We start from the raw sequence: 20,424 nt of genomic DNA, 5'->3' as shown, positions 1-20,424 counted from the left end.
ATCCAAAAGGAATGAAAAAAAGTTTAAATTCAAATGATAAAAAGGGAAATATTTTTTTAGATTAATTTTATTTCAAAAAAGTATCCCGAAAATATGCTGTGATGTTTGAGAGGTATATTTTCTTTGAACAAAACAACCAAGATCAAAATGTTTTTACCTGCCACAGAAGCTCTGAAAAGCCCACAGCTGAAATCTGAAACAAATCAATTGAATCAACACACTGTAAAGTCTAGTAAGGGTCAGTGCGCTTGTGTGAGGCATAACTGCAGAATTTTGCCACCAAGATGCAACTTTGAGTGTGACAGGGAAATAAATGTATAGTCTGTGTTGATGAAGGACCTCTTTGAAGAAGCATGTAAACTCTGCAAGATAGAAACTGGCATTTGCAAGACTAAGGAAGGAGTAGCCAGTAACGGTAAAGATGGACATACGGATCCAGTAAAAATGGAAGGGATGCACAGTTGAACCAGAAATATTTTTTTCTTATGAATTTAATATTTGAATTACTGCAGCAATTTAGTGTACCAGACGTCACCAGAAATTGTGCTGGGCAGACTACAGCCATAAAAAAATGGAACATCCCTGCACATGATAGCTTCTGGTGTCAGTCAGCAGGCTCATGAAATATAAGCTTGATTTTGGTAAGATCCAGGATGTTAGGAAATGGAGGGAACAGAAACACCACACAAGGGCTTTTAAGGCAGGTTACACGGCTGGGTAAAGGAGCCTTTCCTCTGTGCAGCTGACAGCCTCATTGTGAAAAAGTTTCAACAGCAATAACGAGTCTGGTGTGTGGGAACTAAACCTTGGAAATTCACAAACTTTGTCAGGGAGATGGGCGTGGCTGTCTCCTGTCAATGGTCTGCCCCAGTGCATCCCAGCACAGGGCTCTTAGACCTGAGGGTCAGTTTGGGGCAAGGTGGGCTTAACTTGCCATCTGGAAAAAAGGAATAAAAATCTCATCCAATAGAGAAATGGATGGATAATAGCCCTAAGAGGTATGCAAGCTACTTTGCCCACGAAGTTGATGTGTGGAAACTCATCCTAGCCAATAGCAATGTCTTTTGATCATGGGACAGGTCTGTGTAAAAGAGCTGGGTCTCCAAGCTGTTTCCTTAGAGTTGTGGTGCCTGTTAAGATCGATGATGGTGTGCAGAGCCCAGATGTTATTTAGGGAATCCTGGCTGTTGGAGGAAGGTGACCAAGAGATGAGGCTTTCGCGGTTTCAGATGGAGGACTTTTGCCAAACACTTTAATTGTGAGGCTCGATACATAAACAAGACTGCAAGAGAGATACAAGGATTGCCTTCGGCTCCATGCCTTTCTTCGGGGCTGCGCCGAGTGCCCCAGGAGCGGCCGGGGTGGCGGGACACGGGAGCTGAAGTTCCCCCGCGTCACCGCCAAAGGGCAGCCGGCTCGGCACCGGGGGAAAGCGGCGGCGGGGCCGGGCGAGGGCGGCGCGCCCGGGCCGCCCGCAGCGGGCGCTGCGGCGGTGGGGCCGGGGCTGGGGCCGGGGCCGTCCCCGCCCCCGTCCGCCCGCCCGGCGCGGGCTCGGCGGAGGGTCGGGGGGCGGCAGGGGCCGGGCGGGGCGCGGGGTGCCCGCGGCGCTCTGGGCGCGGCAGATTCGCCCCGGCCGCCGCCCTCGCCGCAGCCTGAGGGGCGCTGAGGAGAACGGGAGGTTTTTGGAAGAGGCGCCCAGAGGAGCCCCGGGCTGACCGCCGGCCCCGCCCGCAGGCTCACGCCATGCTGCGGGCGCTTCCACGTCTCTGAGGAGAGTCGAAGGGGCGTCAGGGGACGGCGGCGACGCGATTGCTAAGGTAATGGAAGTGGGCTGCTCTCTCTCGCCGTCTTTTTCCTGCTTATCCGCATCTGTGTGGCGAGTGTCTGTCACTCGGCTGTGCACTGGCAGCGGGATCCCCGAGCCCCGGGGTGGGAGTTCGCTCTCGGTCGGTAGTAGCGGACAGGTGCAAGGCGTGTGTTCTGCGTGTGTGTCTCTGTCTGCGGTGCCCGGCCGAGGGGAGCCCGGGCCGGGCCCCGGCCGTGCGCACCCCCGAGAGCACCGCGGCTGCGGTTCGCCCTCCCGCGGGGTCCCCAGGAAGGGGACCCGGGCTCGGGTCCCGGCGCAGGAGGTGCGCGGGCGCTGTCCGGCCGGTGCGGGGGTGCCCACGCCCCGCGGGGCGCGGCTCAGGGGACGCGGTGTCCCGGCAGGTATGAGGGCAGCGCAGGCGGAACCGGAGCTCGGTGGGGACACGGGACAAGTTGTGCTGCCCAGGAACCGCAGCACAAAACCTTCTTTTCGGGGAAGGACGAGGGGGAGCACGCGCTGGGGTACAGCTTGAAGGGGGAGCTGGTGCCCTGTGGGAAAACTTGGAAATTGTTTCGCTTCGGTAGCGTATTGCAATAATACACTTCCATCCGCCGACAAAGTGCGTTTGCGTGAAGGCAGATTGGTGAGTGAGAGTAAAGCTGCCAGGCACTCTCCTCCCAGAATCTTAATCTCCTGTGACACTGAAAGCATCTTCTTAGCCACTAGATGTGATGGCATAAGTATAGGAGTGTGTTGCAGGGCCAGTAAGAAGCTTCAAGTGTTTTTTTTTTTCCTGAGGAAGATGCTGATTTTTGTATAAATAACGGCACGCTGCCGCTTGTACGCTGCAGACGTAATAGCAGCCGAGGCTGCTGCTCCGAGGAGCTGACTACGCCTGTAGCTCCGAGCTTGGCGTCCCGTCTGCACCGGCGCTGCCCTCTCTGGGGCGGCCTAGGTAAGTGGGGGCTTCCTTCAGCTGACCTGTAAGGGACTTGGCAGAACTGCATCCCAGTTGTAGCCTGTGTGCTACATGATGCTTCCCTGAAATCAAAGATATGCATAATTTGCCTTTGATTGAATTTTATTTGCTGACTGCCAGTGTATAGGGATTGGAAAGCAGGAAAATCTGTCTTTGATCAATAAATTCATACTGTAAAACTCACCTTTGTGTTGGTGTGTTGCAGCAGATATTAGTGGTTTCCCACTCCAAAGAAAGCTACTTTTCCTCTTTGTTTCTGGAGGAAAGACTAATAGCTTGTAAGCTATTAGTGTGGGATTTATTTTTATTTTTGAGTAGAAGTATATTTGCTATCTTTTTTTCTTTTTTTTTTTTTTTTTTTGTAATGCCTGAATTATTCTGATCTTGCAGACCAGATAGGAATTGTTTACTGTCGGGTTATGATCTATAATACTTTCTCACCAGATGATTTGGAGCACTTTCACTATACTTCCTTGTGAATTTGCTTTAAAAAGAGGTCAGATGTTGAAGAGCAGTTATTGGCTTGGGGGCATATTGTTACAAGCACAGAATAATAGTGTTCATTGCTTGAATGTGTGTGTGAAATGCTAAAGAAGCTGTTTAGACTCTGCCAATATTGACTTTATTTTTAGATGAGCTGTTCCTTTTTCTAATGACCTGTCTGATAGAACAATTGATGACAGCCATTCCAATTTCCTTCCTAACTGGCTACAAGTGTGATGGATTAGATAGCCCTTCTTTTTTCCATTCTGAATGGTATTAAAGGGGAAAAACAGTGATTTGCTACACATCTTATACTGAGGTTTATGGTAATAAAAGATTGCTGTTCACCTTATTTTTCTGTTTTGTTTTTGTGTTTTTTTCCCCTTGCTTACCCTTCCCTTCTAAGAAAAGTTGCAGCAGATTGCTACATGGAGAAATTGTCAATGCTGCTTACCTTGGTTTCTCTCTGACAGTTCCTGTGGTGCAGGTAGTACAAATACCTGTTTTAATCAATGCTGCCCACGGATAAGATGAGAAGGTGTGTCCTCTTAAAGCAGCCGTTACCTCCTTGCCAACTACTTACAAGGTGTTTCAGTGTCTAGCATGTAGTTCTGGCGTGCACACTGGTACGACAGAGGTGAGCAGAACACTTTGCATTTGTGGCAATAACTCTGCATTTGGTAATGCTTCTGAGGCAGCTGAGGAAAGCTGAATGTATGGACAGGAAACGCTAGGCTTTGTTGTCCTCGTCCATTCGAGCAGGGAAGAAGGGGAGAAAAGAAGAGGGCAGTCCTGTCCCAGCAGACTGCAGCAAACTAACAGATGGCAGGGAAGAGAAGAAGCTAATATATGTGGAGTAGCAGGAGGAGAAAATAGCTGCAGTGTGTTGTTTTAACATGGTGCTTTGGGATACTATGTTAGTCTGTGGGTGAAACTTCGGGATCTTGCAGTGCCGTGACTCAGGCTTTGTAACAGACATACAAGGGTGTTGTGGGGTGATGATTTTTCTCTTTCCTTAGTAGTGATATGAGTCTTCAGCTTTTCAAGAACAAGGGGCAATTAATGCAGGGGCTTTGGCTGGGGATACCTTTGATATCTAAATCAAACACTCCAGTTATACAGTAGCAGCAGAACAGAGGCAAACTGCTCTTCCCATGCCCAGTGTTACAAGAGTACAGGTTGCCCTTATGATGGGTTATTTTGTTGTTTGTGCTCATTACTAGAGCTTCAGTTTCTGGAAGCACACCTTGGGTCTTTAGAGGAGATATTGTAAAAACAAACAGGTCCCCTTCACTGAGCGGCCCTGGGCTATTTCAGGTAACAAATATTGCACTTAATTGTCAGAACTGAAGTGTTCCTGTTTCTGCCTGACACTCTTTTCAACATCTTAATGGTTGCGTTATTATTTATGTCAATTCACACCACGGCATTGTAATTAGAAAGAAAACTTGGGTAGAATAAGAAAATGATGTTGACGATTTGGAAGGGTGTTTCTTCATGTTAGAATTTGAACTGCTGTCCCCAGTGTGGTGTAAGATAGCACTCTGCCTTGTGAAGTTACCAAGCAGCATGGTGACCCTGTGCTATTACTGAAGGTGTAATAGTACATTTAACCCTGTTCGTTTGCAGTTTAGTCTGCATGAGACAAGCTGACCAGAGCTGTGCTGGCCGAGCACATTTCAGAAACTGTAGGTGATGATGATGGTTGTTTTCAGAAACATCTGGTCAGTCACTTTGTTATTGTGGAGTTACACATCTGACTTCCTCAGGCTACAAAATTTCCTCTTTGCATCTTTGAACATATATATATATATATATATATATATATATATATATATCTTTGAATATAGTTGCAAGTCTTAGTATTCTGAACTGAATTATTATGTTCCTATATCTCTAAAGCTATTTTTTTCCTGCAATTTATGTCTCCATTATTTAACTTGCCATTCTTTTAACTTTCTGTCTGGTGACTGTGAGAGTAATGCTTGCATTTTGATCATGGTGGATTTATGGGTGTTTAGAGGTGGCTAGAGTACTTTGAAAAATTTGGTGTATCTTTATATCTTTGAAAAGATAACAATAGATGTATCATGGAGAATTCTAAATGATTTGATTGCAACTTTCCCTCAACAGTGACATTTAAAGTTTATACTGGATGTAGTTAGTATATCCACAGCATTTACTTACTCTATATAAGTTTTACCATGAAAAGGCATTTTCATTATTTTAGTTAGTGTTTCTAGCATATTGTGGTGACTGAGGAATGAGCTAATTTCTGTTGTTGTGCTCTATCTATGAAGAGGAGAAAGAAAGAGTGTTTTTCTTGTTGGTTGCCAAGCTCTAGAAAGATTGTGGAGTCAAGAGAGACTGCTGCTACCCACTTATGTTGCATCAGATCTCATACTATTTTTTAGCATCTCTGCAGCGGGTGGCAAAGAATGTGGAGAGAAGGAAAGAGAAGAAGATTAAAATTTCAGTGAGCAATAAGGTTTTGACACTCTGACATCCCAGGAGATCTGCATTGTCGCGCTGGAAACAGCTGTGTGCTCCTAGACTCAGCAGCACAAGTACTGCCCTTTGCCTGCACAGGGGTGGTGGGCACCATGAGGCAGTGAGCAGGAATTAGTGCTGCACTTTTGCAGGAATCTTCACTTACACACAATAAACATTGTCCTGATGGTAAAGGACAATATTTCATGTTTTTCATTGTGCTCTTAGGCACTGGCACTGGCATCAGCAGTGAAAGGTTCACAGTGTAGTTAAAGATCCTCACCCTACAGGCTTACCATGCTATGAGGATGTGTGTTGAGCAGATGTTAAGTAATGGTTTGAAAGTCAGGGTTTACATGTCCAATTTATTGCTCTGTCATTTGTTCTGTGAATGTGGGAAGTCACTTAATTTCACTGTGATTTAATTTATCATTTTGTAAAAGAAAATACTATTGGCTTGTGTCACAGATGAGCAACTAGTTTTAGATTGCATTCACCAGTGTAAGAGCAATCTGGCAGAGACATGTATTAGCTCAATTAAACTCACTGTCTTTAATAGGAATATTATACTCTAAGAGTTGCAGTAGTCAAATATATTAGTATTTATAGTGTATATTGGTATTTGTAGCAGTCCAGACATAGCATTGTGAAGTTCAGGTTACATGAACCACAGCACTGGGATTTGTAGGCTTTGCTGAACTGTGTGGATGTGTGGTGTTCAGGCTTGAGCTAGCTAATTCAGGAGTGGCTTAAGTGCTTCTTACACTGCAATTACTGAAGTGATTTGTGTGTAATTTGCATCTGAAAAGACTGTGTGCTGTTGTGATAAACAGCAGGGCAGTGAAATCATAGTATATTGCATCATGTCCTTGAAGTAGGTGAGATACAACCAGTTGTGTTCATTTGTACCAAGGGTATTTCATGGTGCCGCATCTTCAAGGACACCTGTGCTTTTGGGTAGCAAATTTCCTATTTTATTTGATTGCAAGGGTACTTGCAATTTTCCATCATCTTGAGAATGAAAACCAGCAAGAACTCTCAGCACTTTGGGGTATTTTAAATGAGATTATGCAGTTGCTGATCAATGCGGGGCTGGATTGCTTCTATGAACTTGCATAAGATTGCTTGAAGGGAACTTCAGCAACCTCTTTTGGGAACAGGGATTTTAGGTGGAGTAAACCTGAATTTGGAGTCTAAAAGCACTGAGGCCTATGTTTTATTTGTTTAGGTGTTTTTTTTTAATTTTAGTATTTTCTTATCAGTCTGTATTAGAGCATCCATTATTGTGTGTATCTTCTCATTCAGTTTTCTATTTGAACCAATTTTCTTCAGTTGTTTTCAGCTTACTGGATACAATGTAAAATACAAAGTACAGCCCATGCCCCAGAAGTAGCTTACTGTACTTGCAATTAGTATTTCCTACGGTACATAAAGGCAAGGCGCTTTCAGAGATGGTGTATTCGATGGACCAGCTTCAAAGAACGGGATGCACTTAGCACACCTTAACTGATCCAGTGGAAGGTTTATATTGGAGAATGGATTAGAAGTCTACCCTTCTTAGAAGTCTAAGCTCTGTATTATCAGTACAGTTGGCCATTTTCCACAGGGAATGATTCTGACCAATAATTTGGCATTGTTGCAGAACAACAAAATACAGCTTCAGCTTTGTAACTGCTGCTCCTTGCAGGCTGATAGTGCTGAATAATTACTGCTGTGGTTGGGGTTCACAAATACAAATGAAGTTCAAAGCTGAGCTATAGCTATCTCTTTGCATTTCCAAATTTATATAGCACTGACACTTGTTTTAGTAAAATATTCAGCATATACTTGCTATCACATTCTTTGTAGCTATCCTTGGTAACAGCATGTTGGCTCAGAGCCTCTCCAAGAGGCCTTGCTCTCACAGCAGTATTATTTTATTGGAAAGGAAATTGATTACCGATGAATGCTGCATTTTTTTTTCCTGAATTCTTTGGAAGAGAAGTGCATGTATTGGAAGCAGTTTCTTCCTGGTATAGCATAATTCTGGTCCATTAAAAGTAAATTTAGTATGCAAGTGCCCATTTTAACAATTGATTTCATAAAGGGAAAAAAATTACCTAGTTAACCAGCAATTTGTATGTCAATATTCACTATTATCCATCTCTATTCAATTTTTCCTTCTGGTTATCTTGGGAAGTCAGGACCTTGTCAAAGTTAAATGCCAAAAATTACTTTATATTGACTTCCACCCCTATGCTTCCTGGATGCAACATCCAGATCCAGACAGTATTTTTAGCATGCTAGAATAGCTAAGAACATGTGCAGATTTAGAAATATATAAAATCAAAATGGAGCGTATGGCAAGCTGGGGAAAGGGGAGGAAAGTAATCCACTTCTATGGCTTATCAAGAAGCAGTCTGATCACCTGCCAGGTGACTGAGGCAGATCACCAGTGGCTCACACAAATGGAACAACTGGAACTGTCCATCCTGAGTGTTGTCTGTTAGTGACAGCGTGAGCACTACCACAGGTGTCTCAGAGAGACAGTTGTTTAAGACCATGGATGAGGTAGGAACCCCTACCTTGTGTAAGATGATCCATGCTGACTCTTGAGAGCAAGTGCTGATGGTGGAGAACTGTGTTCCCAAATTTGTGTCTGCTTAGGTTTGGAGCTCTACAAAAGGGAACCTGGGAGCAAACTAGCAATTAAGCACTGTGGGTGATCAGAAGCCCAGAACTTGCTCCCTGCCCTAGTACTGTGTGGAAACGTAGACATACCTGTAGGATGTTTTGAGGCAAGTTTTCCACAGGAGAAGCACTTAGTTATGGAAGGGCACTGCACCTTTAGGAGTAGTAGAAATGGAAAATTCCAGTCTTCATCAAGATCCCGGTTTCCCTAAAAAGAAGAAAAAAGGGAGTGTCCTGGAACTGGGTTCTCTCTTCCTGCTCTGTCAGAGTGAGGCAAAAAAATCTTGGCTTGTTCCCTGGCCTAGATGTCTGACCATCCTTCATCCTGCCAGTTACAGAGTGAGAAAAGTGTTGAGCTCCTGTGCTTCAGCATGGAGCTCCCTGTGAGCTTGTGCCTTAGAGGAGGAATGGGGTCCTTTAGAGCCCTTGAATTCTCCCAGTGGGAACTAAACTGCTTTCCCACAAACAAAGAGGAATTTGTTTGGCAAAAAATTGAACATTAAGTGCAGCTGCTGGAAGTGTTTATACTTTGTTTTTTAAAAAATGCAACAGACTGAGTATTGTTGATAGTACTGCAGTGCTCACCACTTGCAAGGAGGGGCAGAAGGTCTGGGATGATCTTCTACTAGGAAACTATTTTCAGAGTAACTTCAGTTACAATTTGATGTCCAAAACAAAGGATTGAAGGATTTTTAGGTGCTTTGGGAGCTATATGTCACTGACTGAAAGCAGACTTCCCTCTCTGCCCCTCTGCTGCAGGGGAGCAGTGCCACGGTGTCCAGGGTGGAGCCAAACCTTTGCTCTGTCACTGGTTGTCTATGGTGTGGCCCCCTGTGTGTAGGCCTTATGTCCTCCTCATCAGGCTCAGGGGAGGACACACTTACAGAGTCTTGACCTGCTGGACATGGTGGTGATGTGCCATGTGGTAATTCCAGTGTTTCCCAGAAAGGAACTGGTGAAGATGGTGGAGTTTTGATCTCAGCTCCAGTCTTCCTGGCTTTGGTCCATTCAAATGGGTGTTGTATCAGTTCCTCTTTGGAAAGTTATTTCACTAATTATGTGGGCTTACTTCTGAAGGAGGAGTAGAGGTGAACTGTGCAGTGCTTGGACTGAGCTACACCACTGAAAAGCAGAGGATATCCCAGGTAGGGCCTGGGGATTCACTGGCTAGTGTATTCACCTTGGTCAACAGGATCAGCTTAATGATAGGCTGTGTGTTGCCTTCCAGTATACACAACTCTCATGGCATGCCCAAGTCCTGGTTTAATGAAGTAATAATTAACCAGAAAAAGAACATGAACACAAATATTTCTTCCCAGTGCAATTTTAGAGAGACTTATGTAATGGATGTGAAATATCAACTTAATATCAATGGAGATTAATTGAATTCAGTGTAAGTGATTTTTCCTTTTGTCTCTTCCTTCCTGTCACCTTAATAATGTCCTGTTTGATCTAAATATTCTAGCAGATCAGGTAGAGATTTTTCCTGTTAGGTAATTCTGAGTTCAGCAAGGCATATGGCTATATTATTTCTCAGGCATATGAAAAGTCATGTAGTCTAGTTGTATTTCCTTAATTAGAAAAAAATGACCTAGTAATAATGACATGAAATTTACTCTATGATTGTGTATTAAAGCACTAAATCTCTCATGGTTTGATATTAACACTATGTGTCAATTGCAAGCTACCCTTGAAATATATTAATTACATAGCATTAAGGTAATTTTCACATATTGTCACCCAAAATTATATTTCAGCTGAGCAGTCCTGATATATATCTCCATGGGAATTAATTTAGCTGATTCTGTTTTCTGTGATCCAGTTTTCCCCTATTTTAAAAAACTATCTTATCTCACATATGCTAGAAATGTTTTGCACTGCAAATTTTGCATATTAAGTTTACAATTTATTTATTGCAATGCAGAATAGAAGTCGAAATGTGACCTTGTATTGGCTTGTTAAATCCAGGTGATATTTTCAATAAATAATTTTGCAGGATAATGTACTTCTTTCTTTCTCTATTATGTAAAAACCCCAGAGTCCATGAGACCTTCTAGATGTGCTAATTTCTATGAAACACATGGGGTTTTCTGTCTGTAAGAGGTTTCTTACAGCAGTCTTGTTTCCAATGGTCTTTTCAGACAGCAATCAAGGTGTTTGAGAACACTATAGAGAATCTTTTAATTTACTGTTCAGATGCTTTCATTGAATTTACACATACACAGGGATTAAATGCTGGATTAAAATGTAAAGGTAGTTTTCTTTGACATTTTCTAATTACTGTTCTGTATGAGAAACTAAAAAGGTAAACTAGAAAAAAATTATTTTCTTGATTTTCAGAGCTTATTTTTCAATTGGTTGTTCCACCTTAAAGTTCACTCATCCTTTCATGACATATGACAGTCTTATCTCTTTGCAGCTTCTGGTTTTTGGGAGAGTGTGGAGCCTGATCAGATAAGAGCGAGAGATAGGACTCTTACTGTGATTCAGTGCATTTTGTCAGCAGCTGCCTATATAATCCAGTGTGCTTATGTTTCTTAGGGGAAAAGTAGAAGTGTTCTATAATAAAAAAATAAAACATAAAAAGGAAAAAAATAAATCCATGAGAGGAGAATGTACCCTCTCTTTTTAGCATATTTTTGGTAATATTTTTCAAAGGCTTAATAGGCCATCTTATCCATAAACAAGAAGTTAAAGACTGCTGATTTTGTCCTTGTGTGTGGCAGAGTGAGAGAATGGGTAGCACAAATGGTTTTCAATTTTTATCACTTTTGGTGCTGAGGAGTCCAGATTGCTGCAAGCATGGCTATTGTCAGAAAAACAGCTGTGGGAAAACAGCAGCTTTGAACATGAAAGTTGAAATTTAGAGACGATTTATTTTTTTGAAGACATCCATTTGGATTTAGATTGCTGGTGTGTGGCTTTGGGCTGGGATGAGTTAGCCTTGATAATACAGCAAACTGCCCAGAGGAGGGAGGAGCTGACAGCGCTCTTCAGATAGTAATTGGTGAGGTTCTTAGCTGGAGGCTGTCTTAATTAAGCTAGAAGCTTATTAAAAAAAAAAAAAAGAACAAACTACATAAAATCTTTGTTTTCACTCTTCTTAGCTAAGTGTGGCTGAAATTTCTTTATAAGGCTAAGCTGGATTCACTTCTGGCTGATACATCACAAACATGTGCTTAGAGAAAGATTCAGAGGGCAAACTCTGTTTTCATCCGTGTAGTGTTTTGGGGTTGACTTCCTGCTTGCATCTGGAGTAGACTGGGCTGATAGAGAGGAAAAAATTGTGTAGTTTTTTTTTTTTTTTTTCCCTTAGGAGAGGACTGTGCAAATCAGAGGTAGACTTTTACATACCATTACATTAATTAAAGGTTGCAAATGCAGCATGTTAACATAGTAGTAGGGTAAAAAAAAGCGGTACTTTGACCATGGACAGTCTCATTGTGTTTGCAGCAGGCAAACAAATCCTCTGGAGCAGGATATGGACATCCTGGTGGACAAGTCGTCCATGAGCCAGCAGTGCCCTTGTGACCAACCAAGAAGGACAGTGGCATCCTGAGCTGCATTAGGAAGAGCACTGCCAGCAGGCTGATGGAGGTGATCCTGCCCCTCTACTCAGCCCCAGTGAGGCCAAATCTGGAGTGCTGTGTCCAGTTATAGACTCCTCAGTACAAGACAGACAGGGAGCTCCTGGAGTGGGTCCAGCAAAGGGCTATGAAGATGGAGGGGACTGGAGCATCTCTTTTGTGAGGAAAGGCTGAGAGAGCAGGGCCTGTTCAGCCTCAAGAAGAGACAACTGAGAGGACCCCATCAATGTATTTAAGTGTCTGTAGGGAGGGTACCAAGAGGTTGGAGCTAGGCTCTTTTCTGGGGTGCCAAAGCAATAGGACAAGAGGCAATGGGCAGAAACGGATGCATTGGAAGCTCCACCTGAACATGAGGAAGAACTTCCTTACTGTGCGGGTGAGCACGCACTGGAACAGTTGCCCACAGAGGGTGCAAAGTCTCTCTCACTGGAGATAAAAGCTGTCTGTACTTAATCCTGAGTAACGTGCCTCAAAAGCTGTCTGTACTCAGTCCTGAGTGATGTGCTCCCTATGTGAGCAGGAAGTTGGACCAGATGACCTCCAGTGGTCTTATCCAACACCAACCATTCTGTGGTTGACTATGTCATATCACTGTCTTATTTTATCTGTAGTTTTTCTTTTTCTTGTAGATTATGAGTGAGAAACATTTTTGTGCTTTTAAAAATGGTATAAAGGAAAGGAAAGAAAACTTGGACAATGGTCAGAGTCCTCACAGCTCCTCAGGGACTCTGGCTTGGTCTGCTAAGGCTCATCACAGCAACATCAGCAGTGCCTGGGCTGTGTGGAGGGAGTGTCCACACTTGTCTCTGCTTCACACTGCACCTCAGTCCTGCCTTGTCCCAAGCCTTGTTCTCTGAGATGTTCATCCTGCCATCACTCTTGCAAAGGGGGCCCTGCTCCTGCTTTTTCTGACTGAAATCCAGCAGCAGATGCTGGGCACTTGTGAGAATCACTTTTTCAAATTTCTGCCTTCCAACCACAGACTGGTTCACTTGTATTGATTACCTTATGTAGATCTACATGTTAGGCCTATGTAGATCTTCAAAGTTAATGGCTCCCTCAATGTCACTGTGAACAGCAGGCCAGCTACTACTGCATATTGTACGTGATGTTATCATCTTGTACTGGAGTAGATGAAAAGCTTCAAGAAGTGCTGTGGGGGAAAATATGGAAGTACAAGAAAAGATCAAGTGAGCTGACAGTATAACAAGAACAAGAGAATTTGTAAATGTGGATGTTCAGAGTGAATAACGCAATGAGTGAAACACGGCTAAGCAATACTGCAGAGGGCTTTTTGGTTAGAAATTGTCATTTTGTTCTTTTAAGAGCATTTCTGAATTGAAAGTTAGTTGTAATTGTTGTCTTTTAAAGCATGCATATAAAATCTCACATAATGTAAGTGGTGAATGTGGTCTTTATATACTGCAGGTGAAGCTGAAACTTGTGTGACTTGACATATGCTTTCAACTCTGCTTCGTAATTGCTTTCAAAAAGTTACATAAAATCTCAACCCAGTTCCTGCTCCATTCAACTGAGTGATGATAACCTAGAGCCTAATTCTTTAGTGCCTTGAAATCATGACCAAGAAGTATTGTGAAAATGAACATTTGTGTAAATAATTTCAAGTCCTATAATTTCAAAATGCTTTACCCTTCATAATTTGTACTGTTTAATTGTTTCTGCATCTAATAACTTTGCTCAGAAAATTTAATTCATTTCCTGTTTAACTAACAACCTGGCACAACAGTGTAGTGTTTGGGCTTCTAGGAAGACATGAGGTTTAATAAGGGTTAAAAGAAATTTTTGTTCTTTAAATACAAAATAGTATCTGTAGTATATGTAATAGTGTAAATATAAAATTGTTCTGATCATGCCTTTAAAGGGTGATCTATATATATATTGTTTAACTCAACCTTGAACTGTATTACTGAATTTCCAAATTGGTGTATGCATGTACATATGCATTTGTGCCCACTTGTGTGTGTGCATGCATACCGTATAGAAGAAAAAGATGAATGACTCTGGATTGATGTAGATTATTTAAGCTTGGTTTCTTTTAGGTTTTCTTAAAGGGGGTATGTCAGCTGCTTCTGGCTCTAGTGATGGATGCCATGTTACCAGAGTGGAATTTTCACTGCTGAGAATGGACAGAGCTGGGATATAGTCTGAGCTTGTCTGATTCTAGGCTCTTGACTTGTCCTTGGGAGCTGATAACTGACACCTAGAATGGCTCAGGAATGTATTAAACATATAATTGTATGCTATGTATGTATATTATATGCTGGGGCACATTGCTGCCTGTGGCAATGTGAAAGGAGGTAAAGGAAGGAATATTTCCTTAAATAAGGGAGACAGTTTAATGGTGAACTGTGTTTTAGAAATTAATGCATAGGTTATGCTCATGTGGGCATAGATTTTGGTTTTTTTTTGTTCTCAGTTTTTAATGAAATACGTTGAGATGGGATATTTCAGTACTTTCAATGTTAAAGAAATTGAACTTGTCAGACAGTTTTAATGCCAATGTCTGTACAAGGCAATGTTACTTTTTAGGTTAGGAAAGGTCACCACACAGCTCCACAGAAGCCTCTAATATAAATGTTACTTGTCAAATGTGCTGGTGGAAGAAAAACTTAAAATATAGCATTTGACTCTGCACCAGGCCCCCTTTTTTTTTTTTTTTTTTTTAAATAATGCTGTTGCCTCAAGGCTGGCATGACCTGGAGGAGATGAGGCAGCAGTTCCAGTTCTGTGCTTCTAGAAGATAAGGAATATTATTTGTGGTTGTCTGCCTATATTCTATTGCCTCTTCCTGGCTGTGTCAGGAGAAGAGGTGAGGGAAGCTGCTTACTCTGAGCAAGCAGCTATGCTTCCCTGGTTCTTGGCTGCTGCTCTGGGGTTGTGGAGAGCTGGAAGGGGCTTGGAGTGTCTGCAGGCAAGAACTGTCAGTGTGCCTTACAGTCTCCTGCCGTTATAGTGGGGTTTCACTCTGCCTCACAGCAAGGTGCCTTGGCTTTTTCTTTGTAGGTACCACAAAGCTTCTAGAACAGTCAAGGCTGTTTGTGCTATATAGTGAGGAAGGGAAGTGTATGAGGTATAAATTGGATATTCTTCTATTGAATAAGGGCATATGATAAACTTCAGAACTTTGGGAGAAATGTGTGTATGTGATGACCCAAACCACAGCTGCATGTCACTTGGTGGTCCTTGTTCTTGGGGTGTTATCCCATAAACCAGTCAATTCTGACACAGTGTGATAAAATCCTGCATGAGGTGAAGACAGGAGTGTGTTTCCCTCTGTAGCATCCTTGTATGTCTGCCTGGGAGGCAGTTGCATGTCCTTACTATGCTCCATTGCAGCCTGGAGTGATGCTGACTTTTGCTCTTGTCCTTGCAGTCTGAGCGACAAGAGGCAAACATGGCCCAAGCACCCACTGATCCGAGTAGTGCAGAAACTGCTGACCCAGAGGAGAGTTCTCCAAACATGATAGTCTACAGAAAGGTAAGGATTTGAACCTGTGGCAAAAATCCCTTTTCTATGTGGTTGATTAATGAAAGAATCCCATGCCTCTTTTGAAGTCAGAGTTATATTTGACTGCTTGGATGCATAGCTGAAGGAGTTTTCAGGAAAGGAAGTGTTTCAAACTATACCATTTGAGAGCTTGGAAGCTGATGACAAGCTAATAACTTGAAATTTGTAACTTTCTGTCATATGTCTTTAGGTAATTGTTCAAGTTTGCCTCAGCTGGCTAAAATAAGTGTAGATATCTTCCAAGTTTTATCATACTAGGCACAAAGCAGCCTCCATACAGCAGTCTGTTGGTTCTTTTTGTCCTATATTCATACTGTGTTTCTTGTGTAATTAGCAGTTTGATTCTTTATAGGTCATTTTTCTTACTTTCCATGCCTTGCTTCAATTAAAAAAAAGAGCTAGGGAAAGTGCTAGGGAAAAATGAATTAGACAAAGGGGAAACAACAGCAATGCATGATGTTAAAGAGCATTCTTTCACCATGATAAAATGTCTTATTCTGAAGTACTTTGGAGGTAGCATAAAAGATGAAGGAAAGCTATCTATTGACCCAGATGCAAAGGCATTTTTTTATTTTGGGGTAGGTGTATCCTTCATCTTTAGTATCTTTGAAGTTTAATTAAATAATGTAAATACATTTTATTTAGCCTGCAAAATATTTCTTATGCAGTATGCAGAAGTGCAGTATGGTTCTGACAGAAATTTCTTCCATAGCTTAAATAAGGTACCATTCTGTTAAGAGCTATAGTGCTAGCTCAGATCAAGTTGCCTTGTGTAGTATGATCCTGGGTAAAATTACTGAAATGTGTTGAAGGTACATGATTATGTTTTCTGCTTGCTTGACTGTAATCTTGATGACTTTCATATGCTGAGAAAATAATTCAGGCTTTGTATGGAGCATGAGTTGTTTAAAGTGTTACTTTTTGATATCCATAATTTTGGTTTAGTTGTTGTGTATTTGGTTTGGAATCTGGAATTGTTAACATGGTAAAAATTTCTGGGTAATGTGTAGGCTTGTTTGTTTTGAATGTGTTATGAACACACTTTGGCTGCTAATTTGGAAGTAGCAGTAGTTGGTTAGTCAGATTATTTTTTTCCAACCTGTTTGCTGGGAAGTCCAACACCCCAGTAGGCTGAAGTAGATACAGGGTGTGAAGGAAAAGTCTGCTTGCATGATCTAGAATTAGGGCATTCAATCTGTGACTCTACAGAGTATCCACTTACTTACTTGCTCTTGAAAACATTATTTTATTTGTGTGCCTCACTTTCTATTCATCTCACAGCATTTCTACTTTAGGATTTCTCCATTTCTTTGCCTTTCAATATTTCCTTATTGTCGTGTAGAATAGAGGTTGTGAGTTCTGTGGTATTAATGGGGAATCTACTCATACTATTTGATTCATCTCTCATTACTGGTTTTCCTCTGATGTCAGTAATACCAGCCTTTCATAATACACCTGTCAAAATACATAGCTGTCTTTTAGAATAGCGTGCCCCATGCTTTGTGCAGTAATGCAGTATTCTGTATTGTCAATTTTAAGCTAACATGCCTGTCAGTTTTTTTTTGCTGAGTGTTTCCGTTGCTTTGTGAATAAAAAACGTGGATATTACCTATTTTTCAGAGTAAATTTTCATTGATGATTGACTTTCTAAATGTAATTTACATTATTTTAGGTATTGGTTCTAATATTAGTAGTTGGTGCTATTTGATATTTTGATAATAGTTTGATATTAATTAAATGTATTACACATCAATTTTATGTTCCTTAGTGTTGAAAAATCATATGCAAAATATGAGACAGGACTATTATTCTTTTGATTATCTCTCCTCTCTCCAAATGAATGTTTAGCTCTTCATCTCTCATTTGCTTTCAAATGGCTTGATTGCCAGTAATGAATGAGAAAAACACTGCACTGGACTCCCTGAAATATTGAACACAATCTGCCAGAATACCCTACAGTTCAGGGTTGGTACTGTGTCACAGTAGAAGGAAAGGTTTACTTGTCACAGCAGGGATCCCAAGGTGCAATTGTTGATCCCCCTTAGGAAGAATAAATAAGAGTGGTCTTTACCGGGGGAACCACAGTAAATCCCGCTCTGAGTGTGTACTGTCTTGTTGCTTATCATAACTGTCATGTTTGAGGGTTTTGGGGATAGAAAACCCTGCAGTAGAACCTCAAATTGTTAATACTTTCTTTAATACTTGGTTTACTGAGAGTCTCTGGGGTCTGTTTGAAGTTCATGTGCCAACAGTTTTGTTGTAGCCTGGTTTTCTTTTAGTCGCTAATGAAAGGTAGACACATTTAGAGGACAAACCAGATCTTAGGTGGTGTTAAGTGTTCCTTTGGAGCAACCTCTCTCTGTTTTGTTTATGGAGAAAAGCCTGAAACAGGCTCTTTCTTTAGGTAGGTAAAACTAAGTGGGATGGGTTTTGGCCATGCAGAACAAAATAAACTAATTTATTTTGGCTCCAATTACTTTACGATATTCTCTATGGACTCCTGCAAGCAAATGAATTCTAACTGCTTTGATTGCTACAGCAGATGGTCTCAATGAGACAAGTCTTATTTTCTTCTGCTTTCAGTGTTAATCTTTCAGGGGTTGATATTTATCAATTTGTAAGGGACATTATTTTTTTAATCCAAGATACTCAATGTTGCTCTACTGTTTTGAATGACACCTGTGTATGAATTGAGTAGTGCAGATGCATTTGTTACAGTAATCAGTGTTTAGGGTATGATTTGCCTCACCTTACCCTTGTTAAGATGAACTGTAGCCCAACTACATGAGCTGTATTGACCAGGTCTCCAGTGGCAGTCATGGGTACCTAGCTGTCAGGTACTTTTATCATAGGAGAGACATTTATAATTAAGCAAGCTGCATTCTACTCTTGTGGAATTGTGTGTCCTCTCGTCTCTCTGTGCATCTCAGTGCTGAGCCCTGGGCTCTCACAGGCTGCAGGTGGTGCTGCAGGAAGGGTGGGCTGTTATTTATCTGCGTGGCACAGTGGTACCCAATGGAGGTGTAAGGGTGCTGCAGACACTGCATTGCCATTTAAGTACTCTGCGAGTACACTAAATCTGGCCACATCTGGAGAAGATGTATTTTTTGATGTAATTATTACTGGAAGAGAGATACACAGTGCTTAAAAAGACTGTTTGAAATGCACTACCCTACTTTTCATGGGAGCAGGGAGCTACATCCCCATCCTCACTTCACTCTGTGAACATTGTGTGGGTACTGCAGCATGGAAGGAAAAAGCCACAATAAAAGCCAGGAGAGGAGAAGAACGTCTACTAGCAAATAGTAACAAAAATATAAATTGATTTTAAATGCTGGTCACATTCCCTTGAAATCCAGCCACCTTTGATTAATCTTTCTTGCAAATGCTGGTGACTGTGTTTCACGGACCCTTTTGCTCATTGTTACAATAATCCACGTCTGCAAATTCCTCGTCTGCAGACAGTATTGAAAGTCAAATGGTTCATGGACACCTTCTGACACCAGACATATTAAGTGACCTATTATCAAAATAATTTGGCAAATCAAATTTTCTTACATAAAGAATGGTGGAAATTTTTCATGTCACTGTGAAAAAAAAAATCACAATATTTAGAGCTTGACTAAATAAGAACTGAAAATACCAATAAGGAGGAGTACCTGAGGGACATAACAAGAAGGATGGAAAACACAGAAATTAAAACCTAAATTGGATAACAAGGTGTACTTGTATCTGAGAGAGATTTCCTATGACAGGGAAGAGTTTGCAAACTGTGCTGTTTAGAGAGTTTTAGAACCAGTGGAGCATGTATGTTCTGAAGGATATCAAAGTACACTGTCAAAGAAATGATCTGCATTATTTGATGGTAGATTTCCATTTCTGCTTGTTTTTTGCCGAACATATCCTCTATATCTGCTTGCTAATGTTGGCACTTACCGAGTTAAATTTTGAATTTTTATGGTTACTCATGGTAAATCTTTTGAACAAGCAGGAAAATATAATTTCCAAAGGCAATTACTGCTCTCAGGAATGTAACACAAACTTGCAGCTGCCACAAGATGCTTTCAGCAAAATCTGAGTTGTTTGCTACCTTCAGTACTTGGCAGCCTTCATGTCTTTTTAAATGCTGATTTGAGATATGAATTGAGGAGGGGAAAAAATGCAACCAAAAAGAAAGCAGCCTTACATTTGCAGATTTTCTCCAGGCAAATTCTAGTGTTTCAGCCATGTCAAGTAGCAAGAGTGTTGCTGTCAGACCTGGCAGCAAATGAGAGAACAAGCAGTTGTAAAGACAGGCTTATGCATCCAAAAAATGTATGGACCATGAAACAGAAGGATGGGGGAAGAGACTGTTGTTAAATTAACTGTTCACATTAAAAAATATAGTACTGGTATTTTGAGCTAGCCAGAAAACTGCAGAGACTGCAATTTGATTGCTATTAGGTTGTGCTATAAAAAACCATCTCAACAGGACACTGTCCAATCAACCAAAAGCAGATGAGCCTCATAAAGGTATAGTCCAAATGATGACTTTTTGTAAAGAAAGCAAATACTGAGGTATTTTAAAGTGAGATGGATTTCATGCATACAACTTACTTTTTATCAAAAGAAAGCAGTCTGCATAATTTTTTTGAGGCTTCCTAACCCCTTTGAGGTTTCATGCTGTTTTTATGAGAGATAGCAGAGCTTAAAATGTATTTTAACTGTTGAATACTTTTGACATTCTTTTTATTTGACTCTCTTTAGTTATATTTCAGGATTCTGCTACATGTAAAGGCTTTCTGAACTTTATTTCTATACATGAAATCTGAGTTTTTCACATAGTTGCTTCTGTTTTGTAGCTTGTTCTTTAACATAAAACTGTAAACTGGTGATGATA

The 20,424-nt window shown here is 41.4% G+C and overlaps 1 protein-coding gene across 7 annotated transcripts in view; it reads left to right on the top strand.

Moving 5' to 3' along the window:
• Positions 1-1,675: 1,675 nt before the first annotated feature.
• Positions 1,676-20,424, top strand: part of RGS6 (regulator of G protein signaling 6) — a 254,356-nt gene continuing 235,607 nt past the window's right edge. For 2 of the 7 annotated variants that reach the window (XM_072930068.1, XM_030274402.4), the window contains exons 1-3: positions 1,691-1,817; positions 2,610-2,762; positions 15,411-15,515. In XM_072930068.1, coding sequence (XP_072786169.1) covers positions 15,432-15,515 — 84 coding nt within the window. In that variant the 5' untranslated portion in view covers positions 1,691-1,817; positions 2,610-2,762; positions 15,411-15,431. Of the gene's footprint in view, positions 1,818-2,086; positions 2,209-2,609; positions 2,763-11,882; positions 12,054-15,410; positions 15,516-20,424 lie in introns of those variants that run through there. The other 5 variants (XM_030274407.4, XM_072930066.1, XM_072930064.1 and 2 more) reach the window with 3 other exon arrangements.

Source organism: Taeniopygia guttata, chromosome 5, assembly GCF_048771995.1.
Source record: "Taeniopygia guttata chromosome 5, bTaeGut7.mat, whole genome shotgun sequence".
Taxonomy (NCBI): domain Eukaryota; kingdom Metazoa; phylum Chordata; class Aves; order Passeriformes; family Estrildidae; genus Taeniopygia; species Taeniopygia guttata.
This window is presented reverse-complemented; position numbering and strand designations above follow the sequence as displayed.